General features: G+C 42.3%; 1 protein-coding gene across 1 annotated transcript in view; it reads left to right on the top strand.

Annotated features, from left to right (window-relative positions):
* The first annotated feature begins 3790 nt into the window (after positions 1-3790).
* The window catches only part of LOC149980094 (cell adhesion molecule CEACAM1-like), a 37897-nt gene continuing 15781 nt past the window's right edge, over positions 3791-25906 (top strand). The window contains exons 1-3 of the mRNA XM_090187220.1: positions 3791-3966; positions 8855-9160; positions 9352-9627. Of these exons, the coding sequence (XP_090043346.1) occupies positions 3918-3966; positions 8855-9160; positions 9352-9627 (631 nt within the window). The 5' untranslated portion in view covers positions 3791-3917. The remainder of the gene's footprint in view (positions 3967-8854; positions 9161-9351; positions 9628-25906) is intronic.

A 25906-nucleotide genomic window follows, 5' to 3' on the forward strand; every position in this document is an offset into this window, starting at 1 on the left:
TGCGCCCCCCCCCCCCTTGGGTTGTGCCGTGGCGGAGGTCTTTGTGGGCTATACTCAGCCTTGTCTCAGGATGGTAAGTTGGTGGTTGAAGATATCCCTCTAGTGTTGTGGGGGCTGTGCTTTGGCAAAGTGGGTGGGGTTATATCCTTCCTGTTTGGCCCTGTCCGGGGGTGTCCTCGGAGTGGGCCACAGTGTCTCCTGACCCCTCCTGTCTCAGCCTCCAGTATTTATGCTGCAGTAGTTTATGTGTCGGGGGGCTAGGGTCAGTTTGTTATATCTGGAGTACTTCTCCTGTCCTATTCGGTGTCCTGTGTGAATCTAAGTGTGCGTTCTCTAATTCTCTCCTTCTCTCTTTCTCTCTCTCGGAGGACCTGAGCCCTAGGACCATGCCTCAGGACTACCTGACATGATGACTCCTTGCTGTCCCCAGTCCACCTGGCTGTGCTGCTGCTCCAGTTTCAACTGTTCTGCCTTATTATTATTCGACCATGCTGGTCATTTATGAACATTTGAACATCTTGGCCATGTTCTGTTATAATCTCCACCCGGCACAGCCAGAAGAGGACTGGCCATCCCACATATGCTCTCTCTAATTCTCTCTTTCTTTCTCTCTCTCGGAGGACCTGAGCCATAGGACCATGCCCCAGGAATACCTGACATGATGACTCCTTGCTGTCCCCAGTCCACCTGACTGTGCTGCTGCTCCAGTTTCAACTATTCTGCCTTATTATTATTCGACCATGCTGGTCATTTATGAACATTTGAACATCTTGACCATGTTTTGTTATAATCTCCACCCGGCACAGCCAGAAGAGGACTGGCCACCCCACATAGCCTGGTTCCTCTCTAGGTTTCTTCCTAGGTTTTGGCCTTTCTAGGGAGTTTTTCCTAGCCACCGTGCTTCTACACCTGCATTGCTTGCTGTTTGGGGTTTTAGGCTGGGTTTCTGTACAGCACTTTGAGATATCAGCTGATGTACGAAGGGCTATATAAATAAATTTGATTTGATTTGATTTGACTTTGAGAACAGCGACAGACACGCCTCAGAGAACATAGCAGAGGAACTGTTGAGAGTGGCCAGAGAATGGCAAGTAGATGGAAAAGTGGTCTGTTGTGTTAGCGACAATGCAGCTAACATAACCAAAGCCATGACAATTTTAAAATGGACCCATCATCCATGTCTTGCCCAAACAATCAACCTGATTGTGATGAAGCCCGCTGTGGACAAAGTGAAAGCAGCTGTGGAATACTTACACATTCGCAAGGTAGGTGCTGAAAAACTAAAGTCTACACAACGCCAGATGGGGATGCCTGAGCTGAGGCCTAAATGAGACTGGACCACAAGGTGGAATTCAAAATGTTGTGTTGGAGCGGTTTCTTGAGTCTAAGGATGCCATCATCTCTACCCTGGCCATTGCCAATGCACCTGTTGATGCTCTGACCCAAGAGGAATTTGAGGTGGTGGTGGATTAGGTGTGCAGAGTCCTGGAACCCTTTGAGCGGGTCACTGTAGAAATCAGTGGAGAGAGGTACAGTAAGCAGTTATTACTACATCATTATTTCATCCAGTATTATATATGTAAACTCAGCAAAAAAAGAAAAGTCCTCTCACTGTCAACTGCATTTATTTTCAGCAAACTTAACATGTGTAAATATTTGTATGAACATAACAAGATTCAACAACTGAGGCATAAACTGAACAGGTCCCACAGACATGTGACTAACAGAAATTGAATAATGTGTCCCTGAAAAAAAGGGTGATCAAAATCAAAAGTAACAGTATCTGGTGTGGCCAACAGCTGCATTAAGTACTGCAGTGCATCTCCTCCTCATGGACTGCACCAGATGTACCAGTTCTTGCTGTGAGATGTTACCCCACTCTTCCACCAAGGCACCTGCAAGTTCCCGGACATTTCTGGGGGGAATGGCCCTAGCCCTCACCCTCCGATCCAACAGGTCCCAGACGTGCTCAATGGGATTGAGATCCGGGATCTACGCTGGCCATGGCAGAACACTGACATTCCTGTCTTGCAGGAAATCACACACAGAACGAGTAGAATGGCAGGTGGCATTGTCATACTGGAGGGTCATGTCAGGATGAGCCTGCAGGAAGGGTACCACATGAGGGAGGAGGATGTCTTCCCTGTAACACACAGTGTTGAGATTGCCTGCAATGACAACAAACTCAGTCTGATGATGCTGTGACACACCGCCCCAGACCATGACGGACCCAACCATCACCCCTGGTGAGAGACAAAACCACGACTTGTTAATGAAGAGCACTTTTTGCCAGTCCTGTCTAGTCCAGCGACGGTGGTTTTTGCCCATAGGCGACGTTGTTGCCGGTGTCTGGTGATGTCTGGTGAGGACCTGCCTTACAACAGGCCTACAAGCCCTCAGCCTCTCTCAGCCTATTGCGGACAGTCTGAGGACTGATGGAGGGTTTGTGCGTTCCTGGTGTAACTCGGGCAGTTGTTGTTGCAATCCTGTACCTGTCCCGCAGGTGTTGTTCCACTTGGTCTGTCACTGCGAGGACTGTAGCGCTGTCTTAGGCATCTCACAGTACCGACATTGAAATATATTTCTCTGGCCACATCTACAGACCTTCTTTTTTTGCTCAGTTTATATGAGCAGTAGATGAGAATGTAGTATCAGTAGACAAACATGAACCTGATCTAAAGTTACTGTTCTCTCTTTTCAGCTATGTGACAGACCTGAATGTGCCTAAGGCACATTCACGCAGATGAGCATAGCCTCAAAAATGATACTCCTGTGTAATGATCTGCAGCGAACCACAGCCAGCCGCCAGAGAGAAGCAAATGTAACCAGAGTTGATGGACACCCTATGTTCATCAATGGGCAGAAAGTTCCACAGACGGGAATATAATCACGTGCTATCAGAATCCGCTGCACTTGACCCCAGGTTTAAGAAGTTAGGCTTCAGTGATGCCAGAGCGATTGATAAGGCTCTTCAAAGAATAACCTCAGCAGCAGGGAGGGACAGCCCCAGCAGTCAGCTGGCTCAGGCACCAGGGCAACAGGAAGAAGAGGGATCAGATGGAGCAGAAGCACAAGCAGTAGTACCACAAACGTCTGCTGTTTGGATGCTGTTTGAAGAGAGAGCAACTGGGAATGCAGCACGAAGGAATCCCTCAGCAGATGCCATAATGGAGGTCCGATCCTATTTGGAGGAGCTGGTGGAAGAACAAGGCCTCTGCCTACCCACGGCTTACTAAAGTCATGACAGGGAGACTGCATAGTGGCCTCATCCGTTCCTTTTGAGAGGGTCTTCTCGAAAACGGGACAAATACTTAATGAGAGAAGAAACCACATCAGCCCCTCGAAAGTGAGGCAGCTTGCATTTTTTTATGTAAATCTCTCATTAAAGCAAAATATGCTTCTGGTTATAACATAAAGAAAGAGAGACCAGTTTAATGTTTTAAGTGGGATGCTGCAGTTGTGCATATTGTTATTTATTTTTCTTTGGTATTGTGCAATATTCTATTATGCTGTTCAGATTGTATTCATTTTGAATGGTTAGATTTATATACACTTTGTTAATTTACATACACTTTGTTAATTTACATGACAAAATTTGTACTTTAAATGCAAATATTTAATAGCATTCTTATCATAACACACCAATGCATTTGTAAATACATTGTGGTTCAGGTAGAGTATGAATTTATGTAATCATTTCATTAAAATAGTTTTAACACCAATCACAGAATAACTATCGCAAACTGTCTGACTTGAAAAAATACAAAACATATTTTTTAAAGAGCCGTTTGGGAGCCAAAAGAGCCGGCTCTTTTTGGTGATCCGGCTCACTGAAAAGAGCATGAAGCAGCAGTCCGCCTTTTTTTGGGTTGTCCGCCATAAAACCCACAGAAGAACAAAAAGATAAAACAATAATAATGATAAACCTTCTGTATCGTTTTTCGGGAATAGTGTTTATTATCAGTGGTAAGTAACCTAGTATATTATAGGCCTAGAAGTTGAAACCTGTTTCATTTGTGTTCGTGTAATTACTGCTGTAATATACAATCAAAGAGACTGCAGAAAGTACGATTTTGTATAACGTACTTGTTATTATAGCCTACTAAAGTAGGCCGAGCTGTCGTCTATTTTTATGGACCAACGAGTAAAAAATAATGCCTTATTTCTAGTGCTTAACAAAGAGGAATATAATTTTTATCCAATGATGATGTCGATATAGCGAAAAGTGTGTATTCATTGCCTGATGCTGTTACAGCCACGTCATTTGCTTCTCTTAAACTTGATCCTTTCTTTCCTTGCAAGAAAATATTTCCGTTTTGAAACTGCAATAACTGCTTCCAAAATCCAACAGTTGACTGCAGTTAGTGCACTTTTACTGCAGTTTCAAAACGGAAATATTTTTTGGTAAGGAAAGGATCAGGTTTCAACTTATTTGTTCCAATATGTCGGAAACAGTCCATGGCTGTTTTCCGTCTTCCTTGTAACTGTAGATTTAACCCGTTTTAAGAAAATCCACAACCTGGTCATGCAGTGTAAACAATTATCCCAGTTTTGTGAATGTGATGTCCCCTTCAAGGGGAATCAGTGCTAGCAGCTCTAATTTAAAATAATTTCCATCAACATACTGGATATATACACGCAACTGTGCTACAACAGTGTTGTTAGTCGTCTCATTAATAGACAGCCTGTTTGTGCAACTCCGGAACAATCCTATGCACATCATCTGCCAGTGCATGAACAAAGTGGCCAGCTGTTGACGCAGACCTGGGCACCAGTTTGACTGACGCAATCCATAGACTTGTCGGTAGCCAATTCCTAAAACGGTCACCATATACTTTCTAAATATACAATATATACAAAAGTATTTGGACACCCCTTCAAATTAGTGGATTTGGGCTATTTCAGCCGCACCCGTTGCTGACAGGTGTATAAAATCGAGCACACAGCCATGCAATCTCTATAGACAGAACATTGGCAGTAGAATGGCCTTACTGAAGAGCTCAGTGACTTTCAACATGGCACTGTCATAGGATGCCACCTTTCCAACAAGTCAGTTTTTATTAATATTTATGCCCTGCTAGAACTGCCCTTTTGAAGTGGAAAATTTAGGAGCAACAATGGCTCAGCTGCGACTCAGAGTGGCCTACCACATCCGAGCGCTGAAGCGCGTAGGGCATAATAACCGTCTGTCCCCGGTTGCATCACTCTCTGCCAAGTTCCAAACTGTCTCTGGAAGCAACGTCAGCACAAGAACTGTTTGTCGGGAGCTTCATGAGCTGGAGTGTTGTAATGCTTGCCGCCATTGCACTCTGGAGCAGTGCAAACGCGTTCTCTGGAGGGATGAATAACACTTCTCCAACAGACAAGTCTGTGTTTGGCGGATGCCAGGAGAACACTACCTGCCTGAATGCATAGTCCCAACTGTAAAGTTTGGTGGAGGAGGAATAATGGTCTGGGGGTTGATTTAAAAAATATATTGTATTTTATTTTTATGTTTTGGGCTAGGCCCCTTAGTTCCAATGAAGGGAAATCTTAACGCTACAGAATACAATGACATTCTATGACTATTCTGTGCTTCTAACTTTGTGGCAACAGTTTGGGGAAAGCCCCTGTCTGTTTCAGCATGACAATTCCCCCGTGCACAAAGTGAGGTCCATACAGAAATGGTTAGTCGAGATCAGTGTGTAAGAATTTGACTGGCCTGTACAGAACCCTGACCTCAACTCCATCCAACACCTTTGGGATGAATTTGAACGCTGACTGCGAGCCAGGCCTAATAGCCCAACATCCGTGTCTGGCCTTACTAATGCTTTTGTGGCTGAATGGAAGCAAGTCCCCACAGCAATGTTCCAACATCTAGTGGAAAGCCTTCCCAGAAGAGTGGAGGCTGTTATAGCAGCAGAGGGGGAACAGAACTATATTAATGCACATGATTTTGTAATGGGATGTTCAACGAGCAGGTTCCCACATACTTTTGGTCATGCTTGACAATCTGGACCCGCTATTTCTGAAACTATCCGCCGCCATTGTCGCAACCCGTATTACCAGCCTGTTCAACCTCTCTTTCATATCGTCTGAGATCCCCAAGGACTGGAAAGCTGCTGCGGTCATCCCCCTCTTCAAAGGGGGAGACACCCTGGACCCAAACTGTTACAGACCTATATCCATCTTGCCCTGCCTATCTAAGGTCTTCGAAAGCCAAGTCAACAAACAGATCACTGACCATCTCGAATCCCACCGTACCTTCTCCGCTGTGCAATCTGGTTTCCGAGCCGGTCACGGGTGCACCTCAGCCACGCTAAAGGTAATAAACGATAACATAACCACCATCGATAAAAGACAGTACTGTGCAGCCGTCTTCATCGACCTGGCCAAGGCTTTCAACTCTGTCAATCACCATATTCTCATCGGCAGACTCAGTAGCCTCGGTTTTTCTAATGACTGCCTTGCCTGGTTCTCCAACTACTTTGCAGACAGAGTTCAGTGTGTCAAATCGGAGGGCATGTTGTCCGGTCCCCTGGCAGTCTCTATGGGGGTGCCACAGTGTTCAATTCTTGGGCCGACTCTTTTCTCTGTATATATCAATGATGTGATCCACCTCTACGCAGACGACACCATTCTGTATACTTCTGGCCCTTCCTTGGACACTGTGCTATCTAACCTCCAAACGAGCTTCAATGCCATACAACACTCCTTCCGTGGCCTTCTTCTGCTCTTAAACGCTAGTAAAACCAAATGCATGCTTTTCAACCGTTCGCTGCCTGCACCCGCACTCCCGACTAGCATCACCACCCTGGATGGTTCCGACCTAGAATATGTGGACATCTATAAGTACCTAGGTGTCTGGCTAGACTGTAAACTCTCCTTTCAGACTCATATCAAACATCTCCAATCCAAAATCAAATCTAGAATCGGCTTTCTATTTCGCAACAAAGCCTCCTTCACTCACGCCGCCAAACTTACCCTAGTAAAACGGACTATCCTACCGATCCTCGACTTAGGCGATGTCATCTACAAAATGGCTTCCAATACTCTACTCAGCAAACTGGATGCAGTTTATTACAGTGCCATCTGCTTTGTTACTAAAGCACCTTATACCACCCACCACTGCGACCTGTATGCTCTAGTCGGCTGGCCCTCGCTACATATTCGTCGCCAGACCCACTGGCTCCAGGTCATCTACAAGTCCATGCTAGGTAAAGCTCCGCCTTATCTCAGTTCACTGGTCACGATGGCAACACCCACCCGTAGCACGCGCTCCAGCAGGTGTATCTCACTGATCATCCCTAAAGCCAACACCTCATTTGGCCGCCTTTCCTTCCAGTTCTCTGCTGCCTGTGACTGGAACGAATTGCAAAAATCGTTGAAGTTGGAGACTTTTATCTCCCTCACCAACTTTAAACATCTGCTATCTGAGAAGCTAACCGATCGCTGCAGCTGTACATAGTCCATCGGGAAATAGCCCACCCAATTTACCTACCTCATCCCAATAATGTTTTCACCAGTATCTCTACCTGCACCTGATCATTTATCACTCCAGTGGTAATCTGCTAAATTGTAATTATTCACCTACTTCCTCATGCCTTTTGCACACAATGTACTGTATATAGACTCTTTAAAAAATATATTAAAAAAATTCTACTGTGTTATTGACTTGTTTATTGTTTACTCCATGTGTAGCTCTGTGTTGCTGTCTGTTCACACTGCTATGCTTTATCTTGGCCAGGTCGCAGTTGTAAATGAGAACTTGTTCTCAACTAGCCTACCTGGTTAAATAAAGGTGAAATAAAATAAATAAATGTAGTGTGTATATAGGCCTATGCATATGCTCTAATATGCAAATGTTTGTTTTGAGTTAATCATCACCTTAGAAAGCACTATCCATTTCGTTGTTAGGCTTTGAATAAAGATCCACAACAACCATGTTGTCCACTCAGTTTGATCAATTTGAGAAAGAAGTTTAACACTAGTTCAATCACAGTGAGGTGAGTTTTAATAGTTAGAACATACTGTTTTGATGATGTTTGCAGAGAAGAACATAGTGTTGTCCAGCCTGCAAAGTGGGATGCAATCCAGGAGTGTGCAGCACCTGAGACGCCCAGCCCTGAAAGGGTGGAGAGGAGCATCCGATTGTTTATGGTATCCAAGGCAGCGCATAGATCTGGTAGAATGAGAACAGGGTAGCATTGTTCTTTGTGCGTGGTGCCACAATATGCTGAGGACGGGATGTCGTAAACCTTCTTTTCAAAGTGGACAAAGTCAAAGGCACCCTCAGATAGGGGGGGTGGGAGGATTTAAGAGGGAGGAGATGGTGGAAAATAGTTTCCTAGGGTTAGAGGCAGAAGCTTGAAATTTAGAGTGATAGAAAGTGGCTTTAGCAGTGGTAACAGAGGGAGAGAAGATGGAGAGGAGAGAGATCCAGTTGAGATGGTTTGGAATGAGTTGGACCGCAGAGTGAAGGAAAAGCAGCCAACAAGTGCTCAGCATATGTGGGAACTTCCAAGAGTTTTGGAAAAGCATTTCAGGTGAAGCTGGTTGAGAGAATGACAAGTGTGCCTTGATGACAACTTTGCAAAGGGTGGCTACCTTGAAGAATATAAAATACGTTTTGATTTTGTTTAAAACTTTTTTTGGTTACTACATTATGTTATTTCATAGTTTGGGTGTATTCACTATTATACAATGTAGAAAATTATAGAAATAAAGAAAAGACCTTGAATGTGTAGGTGTCTCAAAGTTTGACTGCTACTGTGTGTAATTTATTGTGATTGGTAACCTATTTCTCATTAGTGGTAATTGTTCTACTATTCTCTTCTACTACTGAGAATAATTGTCATTTTCCTCTTGATTCCAGCTCTGTTGGGGGCTATGAGGTCTGAAGTGAAGACATTGACAGGAAGAGAGGGCCAGAGTGTCACTCTTAACACTGGATGTCCTGTATTACAGAGTAATGCTCAGATACTGTGGTCATTTGGTCCAGCAGTGATAGTTAACAGTCAGGTCTTGAAAGAAAAAATTATCCGAGGCCATCTGCAGCTGGACAGAGAGACTGCATGTCTCACCATCCGAAACCTCACCACCAACAACAGTGGAGTTTATCAGCTTCAAATCATCAGTGGACAACATATCTCATCTCAGCATTTCAATCTAACAGTCTTTCGTAAGTGTAAAGTGTTTTGTTTTCAGAAGTCAAACAATCTATTCTTGCATGGGTTAGATTTCATCAGGCGGTCTGCCATTCAGTTTACACAAATGCTACATATAGTAATCCTGTTTATATTTCTGTCAGCTGCATTTTTGGTCTGTTTTCAGTAATCATGGTCATGGCTTGGTGTTTCTCTTGTCTCCCAGCTCCCGTGTCCAATCCTGTCATCTCTTCTCACACAGCTGGCAATGAGAGTTGTTTAGTGGTGTGTTCTGTGAAAAACGGGAAAGGTGCGATTCTGTCCTGGTACAGAGGACAGGAGAATCTCAACCAGACCAACAGCGCTGACCTTTCCACCAACCTCTCTCTCCCTCTGGAAATAAAGCCACTGGACAGTGACACCTACAGATGTGCTGCTGCCAACCCAGTCAGCAATGAGACAATCAAACTCCTTATTAAGGAGTTTTGTCCACATTTTTCAGGTACGTCAGCAGAGATGGTAAAGATTGTCTACAGGCCTCAAATGCAATCCGTTATACATTGACCTTGATTATAGGCAGCAGCAGAAGCTGTTCACTACTTAAACACACAGTATGTACCAAAGGTCGACTGATTAATCGGAATGGCCGATTAATTAGGGCCGATTTCAAGTTTTCATAACAATCGGAAATCAGTATTTTTGGAGACCGGTTCTTTTTATAAAAAATTTTTTTTAATTTTTTTTACACACCTTTATTTAATCTTTATTTAACTAGGCAAGTCAGTTAAGAACACATTCTTATTTTCAATGACGTCCTAGGAATGGTGGGTTAACTGCCTCGGTCAGGGTCAGAACGACAAATTTTCACATTGTCATCTCGGGGGATCCAATCTTGCAACCAGTTAACTAGTCCAACACTATAACCACCTGCCTCTCGTTGCACTCCACAAGGAGACTGACTTACTGCATTCACGTAACAGGCAAAGTAAGTTACTAGCTAGCATTAAACTTATCTTATAAAAAACAATCAATCATTCATAATCACTAGTTAACTACACATGGTTGATGATATTACTAGTTTATCTAGCATGTCCTGCGTTGCATATAATCTGACTGAGCATACAAGCACACAAGCATACAAGTATCTGACTGAGCGGTGGTAGGCAGCAGCAGGCTCGTAAACATTAATTCAAACAGTCCTTTCATGCGTTTTGCCAGCAGCTCTTTGTTGTGCGTCAAGCATTGCGCTGTTTATGACTTCAAGCCTATCAACTCCCGAGATGAGGCTGGTGTAACCGATGTGAAATGGCTAGCTAGTTATCGGGGTGCGCGCTAATAGCGTTTCAAACATCACTCGCTCTGAGACTTGGAGTGGTTGTTCCCCTTGCTTTGCATGTGTAACGCTGCTTCGAGGGTGGATGTTGTCGTTGTGTTCCTTGCCCAGGGTGGAGCGAGGAGAGGGACGGAAGCTATACTGTTACACTGGCAATACTAAAGTCCCTATAAGAACATCCAATAGTCAAAGGTTAATGAAATACAAATGGTATAGAGGGAAATAGTATTTAATAGTATATCATTCCTATAATAACTACAACCTAAAACTTCTTACCTGGGAATATTGAAGACTCATGTTAAAAGGAACCACCAGCTTTCATATGTTCTCATGTTCTGAGCAAGGAACTTAAATGTTAGCTTTCTTACATGGCACATATTGCACTTTTACTTTCTTCTCTAACACTTTGTTTTTGCATTATTTAAACCAAATTGAACATGTTTCATTATTTATTTGAGGCTAAATTGATTTTATTGTTGTATTATATTAAGTTAAAATAAGTTTTCATTCAGCATTGTTGTAATTGTCATTATTACAAATAAATAAATAAAATACCGTCCGATTAATCGGTATCGGCTTTTTTGGTCCTCCAATAAACGGTATCGGCGTTGAAAAATCATAATCGGTCGACCTCTAGTATGTACGAATCACTTCGACATTGCCTGGCTGCTAAAATTAGAAAATGTTTGCATCATTTTTGTGACAAAAACAAGCTATTAATGGTGTAGAGCAGGTATTCCCTAACTGAGGTACATGCGCAATGCCGAAGGGGGTACGGCAAATAAAAATGCGATTCTTTTTTTTTTTTTAATCTTTAATTTTCTAACAGTTCATTTTCCAATGGGGCTATATACATTTGGGTAAGGTTTTTTTCTTGCCTGAGTATCTTCATTTCACTGCCAAAAATGTAATTAAACCATCTAATGTTCAGCGAAATAACAACACAATGTCAAATACAGGTAGCCTAGTCAAATAATTAACGTCCAATCACATTAACCATTACTCTCTTGTGGGAATTCCATTCACGGTCCATATGTAGCCAAACGTAGCCGCTGCTCATGTTGGTATCTGTACTGATGGCGCAAAAGCCATGACCAAGAGACATAGTGGAGTGGTAATGTCTCCACCCCCTCCAGGTGTCACTCATTTTCTCCAGTGTATTTATCCCTGTGTTTCCTGTCTGTCTGTGCTAGTTCGTCTTGTATGTTTCTAAGTCAACCAACGTTTTTCCTGTTCTCCTGCTTTTTGCATTCTCCTTTTTCTAGTCCTCCCGGTTTTGACCCTTTCCTGTTTCTGGACTTTGTACCTGCCTGCCTTGACCACGAGCCTGTCTACCACTCTGTACCTCCTGGACTCAGATCTGGTTTTGACCTTTTTGCCTGTCCACGACCATTCTCTTGCCTACCCCTTTGGATTTATGAACATTGTAAGATTCCAACCATCTGCCTCCTGTGTCTGCATTTGGGTCTCGCCTAGTGCCTTGATACAACCATTCTCTGTCGTGGGTGATGTTGGCTTTCGCCGACTGGTCAACCACCATTAATCAAATAAGAACTGTCTTATAAATTAGGGTTATTTTAGATGACACCTAGCTATATAGTTAGCTAGCTAACTATACTGTAGCTACTGAAACAGATTATATCGTGTTAATAGACACACGTCAAATAACACTATTTGACATATATTTTTTGACACGCAAAGACCCAAATGGCGTTCCATTGAAATCCTGGTTGAGAATGAATTAACTGAACAACGAAACAGCACAGCAAGTAAGTGAAATAAATAGGTTTTGATTATGTTTTACTGGTAATAGGAACAAACGTAAATGCCAACAAAATAACTTTTTGGTCAGTGTGTGTGTCCGTGTGTGTGTGTAAACTTTATTTAACTAGGCAAGTCAGTTAAGAACAAATTCTTATTTTCAATGATGGCCTGGGACTGTAGTGACGCCTCTTTCACTGAGATGCAGTGCCTTAGACCGCTGCGTCAGTGTGTGCGTTAACTATTTAACTGTACTAGAATGCTTAAAAGGCCACAAAAATGTTTTATATCGGTATCGTTTTTTTTTGGCAACGACCATAACGGTATCGGCCAAAAATGTCATATCGGTGCATCACTAAAATGAATGCCATGGAATTCTAAGCAAATCTTGTCTGCTAATTGAACTAGTGTAGCCCACAGCCATATGGCATAGCCAGATCAGTTTGTTAATTGATAAGCAAACCGAAGTCTGCATTTTAACGATTAGTAATAAAATAAAGGTGGCACCTCGAAAAGCTTATTTCACACCATAGCCTGCTGAATTTGCAAGATGTATATTTTGGCACAAATTACAATGTGGCACTAACTTGCCCATGGATTGATGTTTCAGCATTGTTTCATTGAAGACTACACAGCAAAATTTGATTGTTAAATTGTACACTGGGGGGGTGTTAAATTTCACACTTGTGTATATTCAACATTTTCTTAAACTTTTTATGTGTTCCCCTTTTAACACTGATACTTTGCAGTGTCATTACAAATGTTGCTCTAACTCAGTGTTAGTTACAATGTTATGGTGTTCACTAACACCGTGTACATGCAAAAACATACAGTGCATTCGGAAAGTATTCAGACCTTCACTTTTTCCACATTTTGTTACGTTACAGACTTACAGTCTTCTTGGGTATGATGCTACAAACTTGGCACACCTGTATTTGGGGAGTTTCTCCAATTCTCTGCAGATCCTCTCAAGCTCGGTCAGGTTGGATGGGGAGTGTTGCTGCACAACTATTTTCTGGTCTTTCCAGATGTCAAATCAAATCAAATATATTTGTCACATACACATGGTTAGCAGATGTTAATGCGAGTGTAGCGAAATGCTTGTGCTTTAGTTCCGACAATGCGGTAATAACCAACGAGTAATCTAACTAACAATTCCAAAACTACTACCTTATACACACAAGTGTAAAGGGATAAAGAATATGTACATAAAGATATATGAATGAGTGATGGTACAGAGCGGCATAGGCAAGATGCAGTAGATGGTATCGAGTACAGTATATACATATGAGATGAGTAATGTAGGGTATGTAAACAAAGTAGCATAGTTTAAAGTGGCTAGTGATACATGTATTACATAAAGATGCAGTAGATGATATAGAGTACAGTATATACATATGATATGAATAATGTAGGGTATGTAAACATTATTTTAAGTAGCATTGTTTAAAGTGGCTAGTGATATATTTTACATCAATTCCCATTATTAAAGTGGCTGGAGTTGAGTCAGTGTGTTGGCAGCAGCCACTCAATGTTAGTGGTGGCTGTTTAACAGTCTGATGGCCTTGAGATAGAAGCTGTTTTTCAGTCCCAGCTTTGATGCACCTGTACTGACCTCGCCTTCTAGATGATAGCGGGGTGAACAGGCAGTGGCTCAGGTGGTTGTTGTCCTTGATGATCTTTATGGCCTTCCTGTGACATCGGGTGGTGTAGGTGTCCTGGAGGGCAGGTAGTTTGCCCCCGGTGATGCGTTGTGCAGACCTCACTACCCTCTGGAGAGCCTTACGGTTGTGGGCGGAGCAGTTGCCGTACCAGGCGGTGATACAGCCCGACAGGATGCTCTCGATTGTGCATCTGTAGAAGTTTGTGAGTGCTTTTGGTGACAAGCCGAATTTCTTCAGCCTCCTGAGGTTGAAGAGGCGCTGCTGTGCCTTCTTCACGATGCTGTCTGTGTGGGTGGGCCAATTCAGTTTGTCTGTGATGTGTACGCCGAGGAACTTAAATCTTTCCACCTTCTCCACTACTGTCCCATCGATGTGGATAGGGGGGTGTTCCCTCTGCTGTTTCCTGAAGTCCACAATCATCTCCTTAGTTTTGTTGACGTTGAGTGTGAGGTTATTTTCCTGACACCACACTCCGAGGGCCCTCACCTCCTCCCTGTAGGCCGTCTCGTCGTTGTTGGTAATCAAGCCTACCACTGTTGTGTCGTCCGCAAACTTGATGATTGAGTTGGAGGCGTGCGTGGCCACGCAGTCGTGGGTGAACAGGGAGTACAGGAGAGGGCTCAGAACGCACCCTTGTGGGGCCCCAGTGTTGAGGATCAGCGGGGTGGAGATGTTGTTGCCTACCCTCACCACCTGGGGGCAGCCCGTCAGGAAGTCCAGTACCCAGTTGCACAGGGCGGAGTCGAGACCCAGGGTCTCGAGCTTGATGACGAGTTTGGAGGGTACTATGGTGTTAAGTGCTGAGCTGTAGCCGATGAACAGCATTCTCACATAGGTATTCCTCTTGTCCAGATGGGTTAGGGCAGTGTGCAGTGTGGTTGAGATTGCATCGTCTGTGGACCTATTTGGGCGGTAAGCAAATTGGAGTGGGTCTAGGGTGTCAGGTAGGGTGGAGGTGATATGGTCCTTGACTAGTCTCTCAAAGCACTTCATGATGACGGAAGTGAGTGCTACGGGTCTCTGATGTCCCTCTGGAATGCTACCCTTGCTCGGATTTCATCAACCTTGTTGTCAAGAGACTGGACATTGGTGAGAAGTATGCTAGGGAGTGGTGCGCGATGTGCCCGTCTCCGGAGTCTGACCAGAAGACCGCTTCGTTTCCCTCTTTTATGAAGTCGTTGTTTTGGGTCGCCGGCTGGGATCCATTCCGTTGTCCTGGGTGAAAGGCAGAACACAGGATCCGCTTCGGGAAAGTCATATTCTTGGTCGTACTGATGTTGAGTTGACGCTGCTCTTATATTCAGTAGTTCTTCTCGACTGTATGTAATGAAACCTAAGATGACCTGGGGTACCAATGTAAGAAATAACACGTAAAAAAAAAAAAAAAAAACTGCATAGTTCCCTAGGAACGCGAAGCGAGGCGGCCATCTCTGTCGGCGGCGGAAGTTGTTTGATCGAATTCAAGTGCAGGCTCTGGCTGGGCCACGCAAGGACATTCAGAGATTTGTCCCAAAGCCACTCCTGCGTTGTCTTGGCTGTGTGGTTAGGGACGTTGTCCTGTTGGAAGGTAAACCTTCGCCTCAGTCTGAGGTCCTGAGCACTCTGGAGCAGGTTTTCAACAAAGATCCTTCTGTACTTTGCTCCATCGCTCTTTCCCTCGATTCTGACTAGTCTCCCAGTCCCTGCCGCTTAGAAATATCCCCACCGCATGATGCTGCCTCAATCATGCTTCACTGTAGGGATGGTGCCTTCTGGCAATCTCCAAGCGGGCTGTGGTGCCTTTTACTGAGGTGTGGCTCCCGTCTGGCCACTTTACCATAAAGGCCTAATTGGTGGAGTGCTGCAGAGATGGGAGAACCTTGCAGAAGGATAACCATCTCCACAGAGGAACTCTGGAGCTCTTTCAGTGACCATCGGGTTCTTAGTCACCTCCCTGACCAAGGCCTTTATCCCCTGTTTGGCCAGCTCTAGAAAGAGTCTTGGTGGTTCCAATGATGGAGGCCACTGTGGTCTTGGGGACCGTCAATGCTGCAGAAATGTTTTAGTACCATTAACACAATGCTGTCTCGAAGCTCTACGAACAATTCCTTTGACCTCATGGCTTGGTTTTTGCTCTGACATGTACTGTCAACTGTGGGACCTTTTTATATAGACAAGTCAGTGCCTTTCCAAATCATGTCCACTCAATTTAATTTACCACAGGTGAACTACAATCAAGTTGTAGAAACATGTCAAGGATGATTAATGAGAACCGGATGCACCTGAGCTCAATTTTGAGTCTCATAGCAAAGGGTCTGAGTACTTAAGGTATTTCTGTTTTTTATATTGAATACATTTGCAAAAATCGACACAGTTTTGGTTTAACACCGTTTATTAACCCCAGAGTTGGTGTTATCTTATACCAATGAGTTAATTTAACACATGAATCAACACCATACATTTTAAACAGAAAAATCAACACTAAGTTGTTTTTTTTAAATGTATTAACCCATCCACCACCCTCCCCCCTCTTCGGAGGACATATATTTTTGTATTTACAGCTTTTCAGCTACTTACATTTTACATACATGGTAGTTTTATATACAACAATCACATAACAATAATACATAACCAAACAAACTCTTTAATCCCACCCCTCATCCACTCTCAGTCCATCCCACCTATCACCATAGACCAACATTGTTTGGTTTCCATGTGCCTTAAATATTTGATTGTGCTGTAATGTTTTACATAAAAAAAAATGTACCTTTCCAACAGCATAGTATCCACAGATTGTGAGTTAAAGATGAATCATTAATATATTATTGATTGATTGACTACGGCTTTCAAAATCACCCACAACTGCTATTTGTAAGGTTAATTTTAAGTGAATGTTGTTTTTGTTTTTTAACCATTCCTGAACCTGTGACCAGAAACAAGCTACAGTTGAAGTCGGAAGTTTACATACACCTCAGCCAAAAACATTTAAAATCAGTTTTTCACAATTCCTGACATTTAATCCAAGTAAAAAGTCCCTGTTTTAGGTCAGTTAGGTTCACAACTTTATTTTAAGAATGTGAAATGTCAGAATAATAGTAGAGTGATTTATTTCAGCTTTAATTTCTTTCATCACATTCCCAGTGGGTCAGACGTTTACATACTAATTGAGTGTATTTGGTAACATTGCCTTTAAATTGTTTAACTTGGGTCAAACGTTTCAGGTAGCCTTCCACAAGCTTCCCACAATAAGTTGGGTGAATTTTTGGCCCATTCCTCCTGACAGAGCTGGTGTAACTGAGTCGGGTTTGTAGGATCCTTGCTCGCACACGCTTTTTCAGTTCTGCCAACAAATGTTCTATGGGATTGATGTCAGGGTTTTGTGATGGCCACTCCAATACCTTGACTTTGTTGCCCTTAAGTCATTTTGCCACAACTTTGGAAGTATGCTTGGTGTCATTGTCCATTTGGAAGACCCATTTGCGACCAAGCTTTAACTTCCTGACTTCCCAACTTCCCGACTGTCTTGATGTTGCTTCAATATATCCACATAATTTCCCTCTTCATGGTGCCATCTATTTTGTGAAGTGCACCAGTCCCTCCTGCAGCAAAGCACTTCCACAATATGATGCTGCCACCCCCGTGCTTCACGGTTGGGATGGTGTTCTTCGGCTTGCAAGCATCCCCCTTTTTTCCTCCAAAAATAATTATGGTCATTATGGCCAAACACTTCTATTTTTGTTTCCTCAGACCAGAGGACATTTCTCCAAAAAGTACGATCTTTGTCCCCATGTGCAGTTGCAAATCATAGTCTGGCTTTTTTATGGCAGTTTTAGAGCAGTGGCTTCTTTTCCTCGCTGAGCGGCCTTTCAGGTTATGTCGATATAGGACTCGTTTTAATGTGGATATAGATACTTTTGTACCCGTTTCCTCCAGCATCTTCACAAGGTCCTTTGCTGTTGTTATGGGATTGAATTGCACTTTTCTCACCAAAGCACATTAATCTCTAGGAGACCTAAAGTGGTATGACTGCTGCGTGGTTCCATGGTGTTTATACTTGCGTACGATTGTTTGTACAGATGAATGTGGTACTTCAGGTGTTTGGAAATTGCTCCCAAGGATGAACCAGACTTGCGGAGGTCTGCAATTTTTTGTTTGAAGTCTTGGATAATTTCTTTTGATTTTTCCATGATGTCAAGCAAAGAGCCACTGAGTTTGAAGGTAGGACTAGAAATACATCCACAGGTACACCTCCAATTGACTCAAATGTTGTCAATTAGCCTATCAGAAACTTATAAAGCCATGACATAATTTTCTGGAATCTTTCAAGCTGTTTAAAGGCACAGTCAACTTAGTATATGTAAACTTCTCACCCACTGGAATTGTGATGCAGTGATTTATACAGTGGGGAGAACAAGTATTTGATAACCTGCAAAATCGGCAGTGTTTCCTACTTACAAAGCATGTAGCGGTCTGTAATTTTTTATCATAGGTACACTTCAACTGTGAGAGACGGAATCTAAAACAAAAATCCAGAAAATCACAGTGTATGATTTTTAAGTAATTAATTTGCATTTTATTGCATGACAAGTATTTGATACATCAGAAAAGCAGAACTTAATATTTGGTACAGAAACCTTTGTTTGCAATTACAGAGATCATACGTTTCCTGTAGTTCTTGACCAGGTTTGCACACACTGCAGCAGGGATTTTGGCCCACTCCTCCATACAGACTTTCTCCAGATCCTTCAGGTTTCGGGGCTGTCGCTGGGCAATACGGACTTTCAGCTCCCTCCAAAGATTTTCTATTGGGGCCACTTCTGAGACTGGCTAGGCCACTCCAGGACCTTGAGATGCTTCTTACGGAGCCACTCCTTAGTTGCCCTGGCTGTGTGTTTCGGGTCGTTGTCATGCTGGAAGACCCAGCCACGACCCATCTTCAATGCTCTTACTGAGGGAAGGAAGTTGTTGGCCAAGATCTCGCAATACATGGCCCCATCCATCCTCCCCTCAATACGGTGCAGTCATCCTGTCCCCTTTGCAGAAAAGCATCCCCAAAGAATGATGTTTCCACCTCCATGCTTCACGGTTGGGATGGTGTTCTTGGGGTTGTACTCATCCTTCTTCTTCCTCCAAACACAGCGAGTGGAGTTTAGACCAAAAAGCTCTATTTTTGTCCCATCAGACCACCCCATTCCTCCTCTGGATCATCCAGATGGTCATTGGCAAACTTCAGACGGGCCTGGACATGCGCTGGCATGAGCAGGGGGACCTTGCGTGCACTGCAGTATTTTAATCCATGACGGCGTAGTGTGTTACTAATGGTTTTCTTTGAGATTGTGGTCCCAGCTCTCTTCAGGTCATTGACCAGGTCCTGCTGTGTAGTTCTGGGCTGATCCCTCACCTTCCTCATGATCATTGATGCCCCACGAGGTGAGATCTTGCATGGAGCCCCAGACCGAGGGTGATTGACCGTCATCTTGAACTTCTTGCATTTTCTAATAATTGCGCCAACAGTTGTTGCCTTCTCACCAAGCTGCTTGCCTATTGTCCTGTAGCCCATCCCAGCCTTGTGCAGGTCTACAATTTTATCCCTGATGTCCTTACACAGCCTTCTGGTCTTGGACATTGTGTAGAGGTTGGAGTCTGTTCGATTGAGTGTGTGGACTTTTATACAGGTAACGAGTTCAAACAGGTGCAGTTAATACAGGTAATGAGTGGAGAACAGGAGGGCTTCTTAAAGAAAAACGAACAGGTCTGTGAGAGCCGGAATTCTTACTCGTTGGTGGGTGATCAAATACTTATGTCATGCAATAAAATGCTAATTAATTACTTAAAAATCATACCATGTGATTTTCTGGATTTGTTTTATTTTTTAGATTCCCTCTCTCACAGTTGAAGTGCATCTATGATTAAAAATTACAGACCTCTACATGCTTTGTAAGTCGGAAAACCTGCAAAATCGGCAGTGTATCAAATACTTGTTCTCCCCACTGTTTGTAAACTTCCAACTTCAACTGTACATAGGGGCAATACCAGAGTAAATTATGTAGTGATTGTCTCTTCGCAGCAAAATCTACAGAGCTGAGATTGTTGTATGCCCCATATAAACATCATTCTGTTGGTGGCATAAACTCAAAGTGTTGAAGTGTTTGTTTTTTGTGTCAGTTCATGTACCGTGTGCCATGGAATCGGTACACCGAATATCTCTTCCCGTTCATTTTGCAAGTCGTACTGGTATATTTTTCTATTCATGCCAATCCATTTCAGCCAATTTTTATCTTTAATGTATGAAAGACAAACAAGTTCCCTGCCTTTACCCCTCTCCCAATTGCTGCCTCCATTTTTGTGGTAATGCTGCAATGAGTTGGTAACTTTTTGATTCAGCAGACATTCCCATATATTTTAAATCGCTGCATGTGTGACATCCTGTTTCTATTAATAATGTAATTAATAAATATAATACCATTAATAAAAAAATCCATGAAGATTTTTCAATATTTTTGATCAATCAGTATATTTGAGTTTAACCGTAATATATTCACTGGAAGATAACATTTAAGTTTGGATGGCATGTTTTAATAAACACAACTTCCAATTCCCGACTAATTGAAAATGAAACTCTGTATAAAGGAAATTTCTGGACCAAGGATGAGACGTTCTTAATAATCTACTGGATAACCATTTCAGGTTTAAGCTTAACTTCTGAATGAGTGAAACTTTTAGTGAGAGGTTTAATGCTTTAATATTTAATCATTTTAGCCCCCCCAAACTCATATTCATTATATAAATAGGCACATTTGATTTTGTCTGGCTTAACATTCCAAATAAAATTAAATATTTTTGATCATATGATTTAAAAAAAACTAGTTGTCTGGAGTAGGCAGCGCCATTAGTAAGTAAACTGTAATAGGACCAAAGAGTTAATCAATGTGATTTTTCCACAAATAGACAAGTATTTACCTCTCCGTGGTTGCAGAATCGTATCTATTTTTGCAAACTTTCTATTTAAATTGGTTTTGGTAAGTCCATTTATATTTTGAGATATTAATACCAAGTATGTCTATTTCACCATCCGCCCATTTTATTGGTACACTAGTGTAAACGTGTCTTAACGATCCAATACGTAATATGGTACGCTTGTACATAGTTAGGTTCTAGTCCAGAGAGGCTAGAAAAGTGATCTTTAATGAGACTGTGGACTGAAGAAAAGACACTACATTGACACTTCAGTTTTTAACCCCTGAATTTCTAACCCCTTGATGTTTTTTTTAATAGCTAGCATCTCGATGTACATAATAAATAGACATGGACAGTCTTGTTTTACTCCTTTTTAAAAGCTCCTTTTTAAAAGCTCAATACTTTGAGAAGTAATCATTTTACACCTGGAGTTGCTGTACATAACTTTAACCCATTGTAAAAATTATTCACTGAAATTAATTAAAGTAGCCCGGGCATTTATAGATTCCAGTTGTACTTTATCAGACGTCTTTTTGAAATCTGCTATGAAGACCAGACCTGGTATCTTTGTTTCATAATGTTCAATTGTTTCAGATAATTGTCAAATATTATCTCCAACAGATAGTCCATGTAAAAAAACAGTCTGGTCAGGATGAACAATATCTGGTAAAACCTTTTTTTAAATGGACTTGATCTTTATACTCACCACCTTCTTGTTGAGTCCCTGAAAGTCTACAATTTTTATAGGAGCAATTAAAACATGCTAATAATGGATCTTTAAGTCCATCAAAGGTATAAAAAATTGTTTTAAAAGTGTAATTTAGCAGACGCTCTTATCCAGATCAACTTGTATGAGTGCATACATTTTCCTACTGGTGTTTTTCCAGGCTGAAAATATTGAATTGCCTCAAGTTCCTCCTCTGTAAGTTGATCTTCACACAGGTGTATCTGTACATTTAAGTTTACATCATTATTATTATTATTAGGAAATAAATCCTTACAGTCAACATCATTTAGTGGAGATGGAAGACTGAAAAGAAAACATGGTTAAAATATTTCTCTCTTTCAAAATATAATTTGGTGAATCATGAATGACTGTCATTTGTAACGCGTTTCTGTAAATCTATTTTTGGTAGCATTTCTATGTTGAAGATTCAACACATTTAGTGCATTTTTCAAAAAGTTCTATCCAATTCGCTTCATTTTTGGAATAAATTACACTTGATCCTTGTTGAATAAGTTCCTCCAATTATTTTAGTCTTTCCTCTAACCTATTTTGTGCCTCTATAATACCGTTTCCATTACCATCAACCTGCGATGTTACTTCCTCTATTTCCTTTTAGTCTAATCTCTTTTGACCTAAACTGCTTTGGTTTAAATGATGACTAATGAATGGCCTCTAAATGTCAATTTTAAATGTGTACCATACAATATGGGGATCTGCTTTACCTACATGTATATTGTGCAGAAGAAAATCTACTATTTTCTCAAGAACAAATTGTCATCCAGTAGGCTTTGATCAAATTTCCAATATCCCGTCCACGTGGAAATTCTGTAAGATTTATATGGAGGCCAGTTAGATGGTGGTCCGATCGCGTTCGGTCTCCTATTAATACTTTAAAACTTTTGATGCCAGCAAGAACGAGACCAGGAAGTAGTAAAGAGGGCTAACTTGATTAAGCCTCCTCCATATACATCTCATTATATCAGGGTTTTTCAGCCTCCATATATCCACTAGTTATAATGTTTCCATGATATTCGGCATTCCTTAAGTGGATGAGGGTGATAGTTTGTAGAATGATTTCCTTTACGATCCATTGAGGTACTTAAAACTGTATTATAATCTCCCACTGTAATAATAGATTAATTTGTTATATGTGAGCTCAATAGTGTAAGGGTTTTCGTCTTCCTATTCTGAGGAGGAGTAGTAGGAAGGATCGGAGGACCAAAATGCAGCGTGGTATGTATCCATACTAATTTAATGACAATGAATACGACTAATACAAAAAGAACAAGAGAATCAAAATGAAAACCAAAACAGTCCCGAATGGTGCAAACACTGAAACGGAAAATAATCACCCACAACTCAAAAGTGAAACCAGGCTACCTAAGTATGATTCTCAATCAGGGACAACGATTGACAGCTGCCTCTGATTGAGAACCATACTAGGCCAAACACAGAAATCCCAAATTATAGAAAAACGAACATAGACAACCCACCCCAACTCACGCCCTGACCATACTAAAATAAAGACTAAACAAAGGAACTAAGGTCAGAAAGTGACAAATAGATTATTGTATATATTTTTTCGAAGAAGTGTGGATCATCATTATTTGGCCCATGTAGATTAATTATCCAGATCTGTTTTTGGTCCAATAGCATATTTAAAATGATCCAACTTCCTTGAGGATCTGTTTGCACAATCAGATTAAAATTGTTGTTAATTAATATAAATCAACCCTTTTTGAGTTTCTTTGCCCATGACAAAAATATATTTCTCCTTCCCAGTCATTTTTCCACCAAACCTCATCTATATTTGTAGAGTGAGTTTCCTGCAAACAATAGATATTATATATGTTTCTTTATTTATTTATGTTAAGATCTATATTTTTGTATGATCTGCTTAGCCGTTACAATTGTAGCTCTCTATACTTATTTCCCCACTGTTGCATTCTAGCCTGAAATAAACTTATTAATTAATAGCAATAGTTAGTCTCTGATAAGGCAGGCCAGCTGCAGAACTAGGGAGGAGCGAGGAATTCGACTCGAGGTCAAGTCAACAGATGAAGTGAGAAGAAACCTCTGGGAGGGGGGCCAGAGGGGCCCACCACAACAACCCTCCTACTACAGTCCTTTCTCATACACATACACTTCCCTGCCCACAAAGGTTCTAGCATCAGGCAGGGCCATGACTACACCAGTGAGAGGAACCAATTCAGTTCCTGACTACACCAGTGAGAGGAACCAATTAAGTTCCTGCCTAGCAACAGAGATGTATTGGCTGTCTAGATGTGTAAGGAGTTGACACCGCCTACTAGGAGGCAAAAAAATATATGTGCTAGTGTAATCATGCTTTTTGTATTTGCAGCTGTTTGACTCAGTGGGTGAATAAACTTGGTTTGAGCTTTTTCTAGTCGTCTGTTTGAGTTTTTACTCTGTTTATTCAGAACCTAACACCAATTACCGTAATGATAAGTTTAAAATATACTTAAAGTATGGTTAAAATTGATTAGAAGACCCCCACCATTGATTGTTATTAATTTGCTTACGTGCCATTGTACTTGTGCTCACTGTATAGCTGAATATTGAGGTCCGTCTAGGTCTCTGCCAAAACCCACAGCCCCGTGTCTGTGAGAAAAGGGACTGTGGGTGATGGCGAGACACAGAGAGACAGCGTCTGTTTTTCTCTGAAACAAGGGTAGATTTGCATACCGCTGAGACAGGTTCTCAGAAACCTTGTGTTAAGAATGACTTGTTATTTAGCTGCACATGCAGGGTTTGACATAGGATAAGGTGTGATCTCAGGTATATAAGATGCTGTCTTTCTTTTGTTCGGGGCAGAACTCATGTATTTCCTAAGTTGTATGTCACCATATCTAGGAGGTCTGTTGTCACTAAGACCATCAGACCATTTCCCTTACTCATGACACACCTATGCGTCATAAGCCAAACCCTTGGCCGCCAATTTGGTGTAGGCCAGAAGAACATATGGGCAGTCCCATGATAACATCATTCATTACTACCACCCTTCACTCACATATTCAAAGCCCCATAGGTACAGTGCCTTGCGAAAGTATTCGGCCCCCTTGAACTTTGCGACCTTTTGCCACATTTCAGGCTTCAAACATAAAGATATAAAACTGTATTTTTTTGTGAAGAATCAACAACAAGTGGGACACAATCATGAAGTGGAACGACATTTATTGGATATTTCAAACTTTTTTAACAAATCAAAAACTGAAAAATTGGGCGTGCAAAATTATTCAGCCCCTTTACTTTCAGTGCAGCAAACTCTCTCCAGAAGTTCAGTGAGGATCTCTGAATGATCCAATGTTGACCTAAATGACTAATGATAATAAATACAATCCACCTGTGTGTAATCAAGTCTCAGTATAAATGCACCTGCACTGTGATTGTTATGGTGAGTGAATGAGGACCCAAAAGCGAACTAACTTAAACAGAGCTTCTTTAATAACAAAACATAGGTAGGCTCAGATAGACCGGCAGATTCCGACAGGACAGGACAAGGTTACAGCAAACATGACGATAGTCTGGCTCAGGCATGAAACACAAACAAACAAACAAGAATCCGACAAGGACAGGAGCAGAAACAGAGAGAGATATAGGGACCTAATCAGAGGGAAAAAGGGAACAGGTGGGGAACGGGGTGAATGGGTAGTTAGAGGAGACAAGGGACAGCTGGGGGAAAGCGGGGGAGAAAAGGTAACCTGACACGACCAGCAGAGGGAGACAGGGTGAAGGGAAAGGACAGAGACAAGACAACATGACAGTACCCCCCCACTCACCGAGCGCCTCCTGGCGCACTCGAGGAGGAAACCTGGCGGCAACGGAGGAAATCCTCGATCAGCGCACGGTCCAGCACGTCCCGAGAGGGAACCCAACTCCTCTCCTCCGGACCGTACCCCTCCCAATCAACAAGGTACTGGTGACCACGGCCCCGAGGACGCATGTCCAAAATCCTGCGGACCCTGTAGATGGGTGCGCCCTCGACAAGGATGGGGGGGGGGGGGGGGAAGACGAGCGGGGGCGCGAAGAACGGGCTTAACACAAGAGACATGGAAGACCGGGTGGACGCGACGAAGGTATCGCGGAAGAAGAAGTCGCACTGCGACAGGATTAATGACCCGAGAAATACGGAACGGACCAATGAACCGCGGGGTCAACTTGCGAGACGCCGTCTTAAGGGGAAGGTTCTGAGTGGAGAGCCAAACTCTCTGACCGCGACAATATCTAGGACTCTTAGTTCTACGCTTATTAGCAGCCCTCACAGTCTGCGTCCTATAACGGCAAAGTGCAGACCTGACCCTCTTCCAGGTGCGCTCGCAACGTTGGACAAAAGCCTGAG

This window comes from Oncorhynchus mykiss, chromosome 10 (genome assembly GCF_057628025.1).
Source record: "Oncorhynchus mykiss isolate SJ-2025 chromosome 10, ASM5762802v1, whole genome shotgun sequence".
Taxonomy (NCBI): Eukaryota; Metazoa; Chordata; class Actinopteri; order Salmoniformes; family Salmonidae; genus Oncorhynchus; species Oncorhynchus mykiss.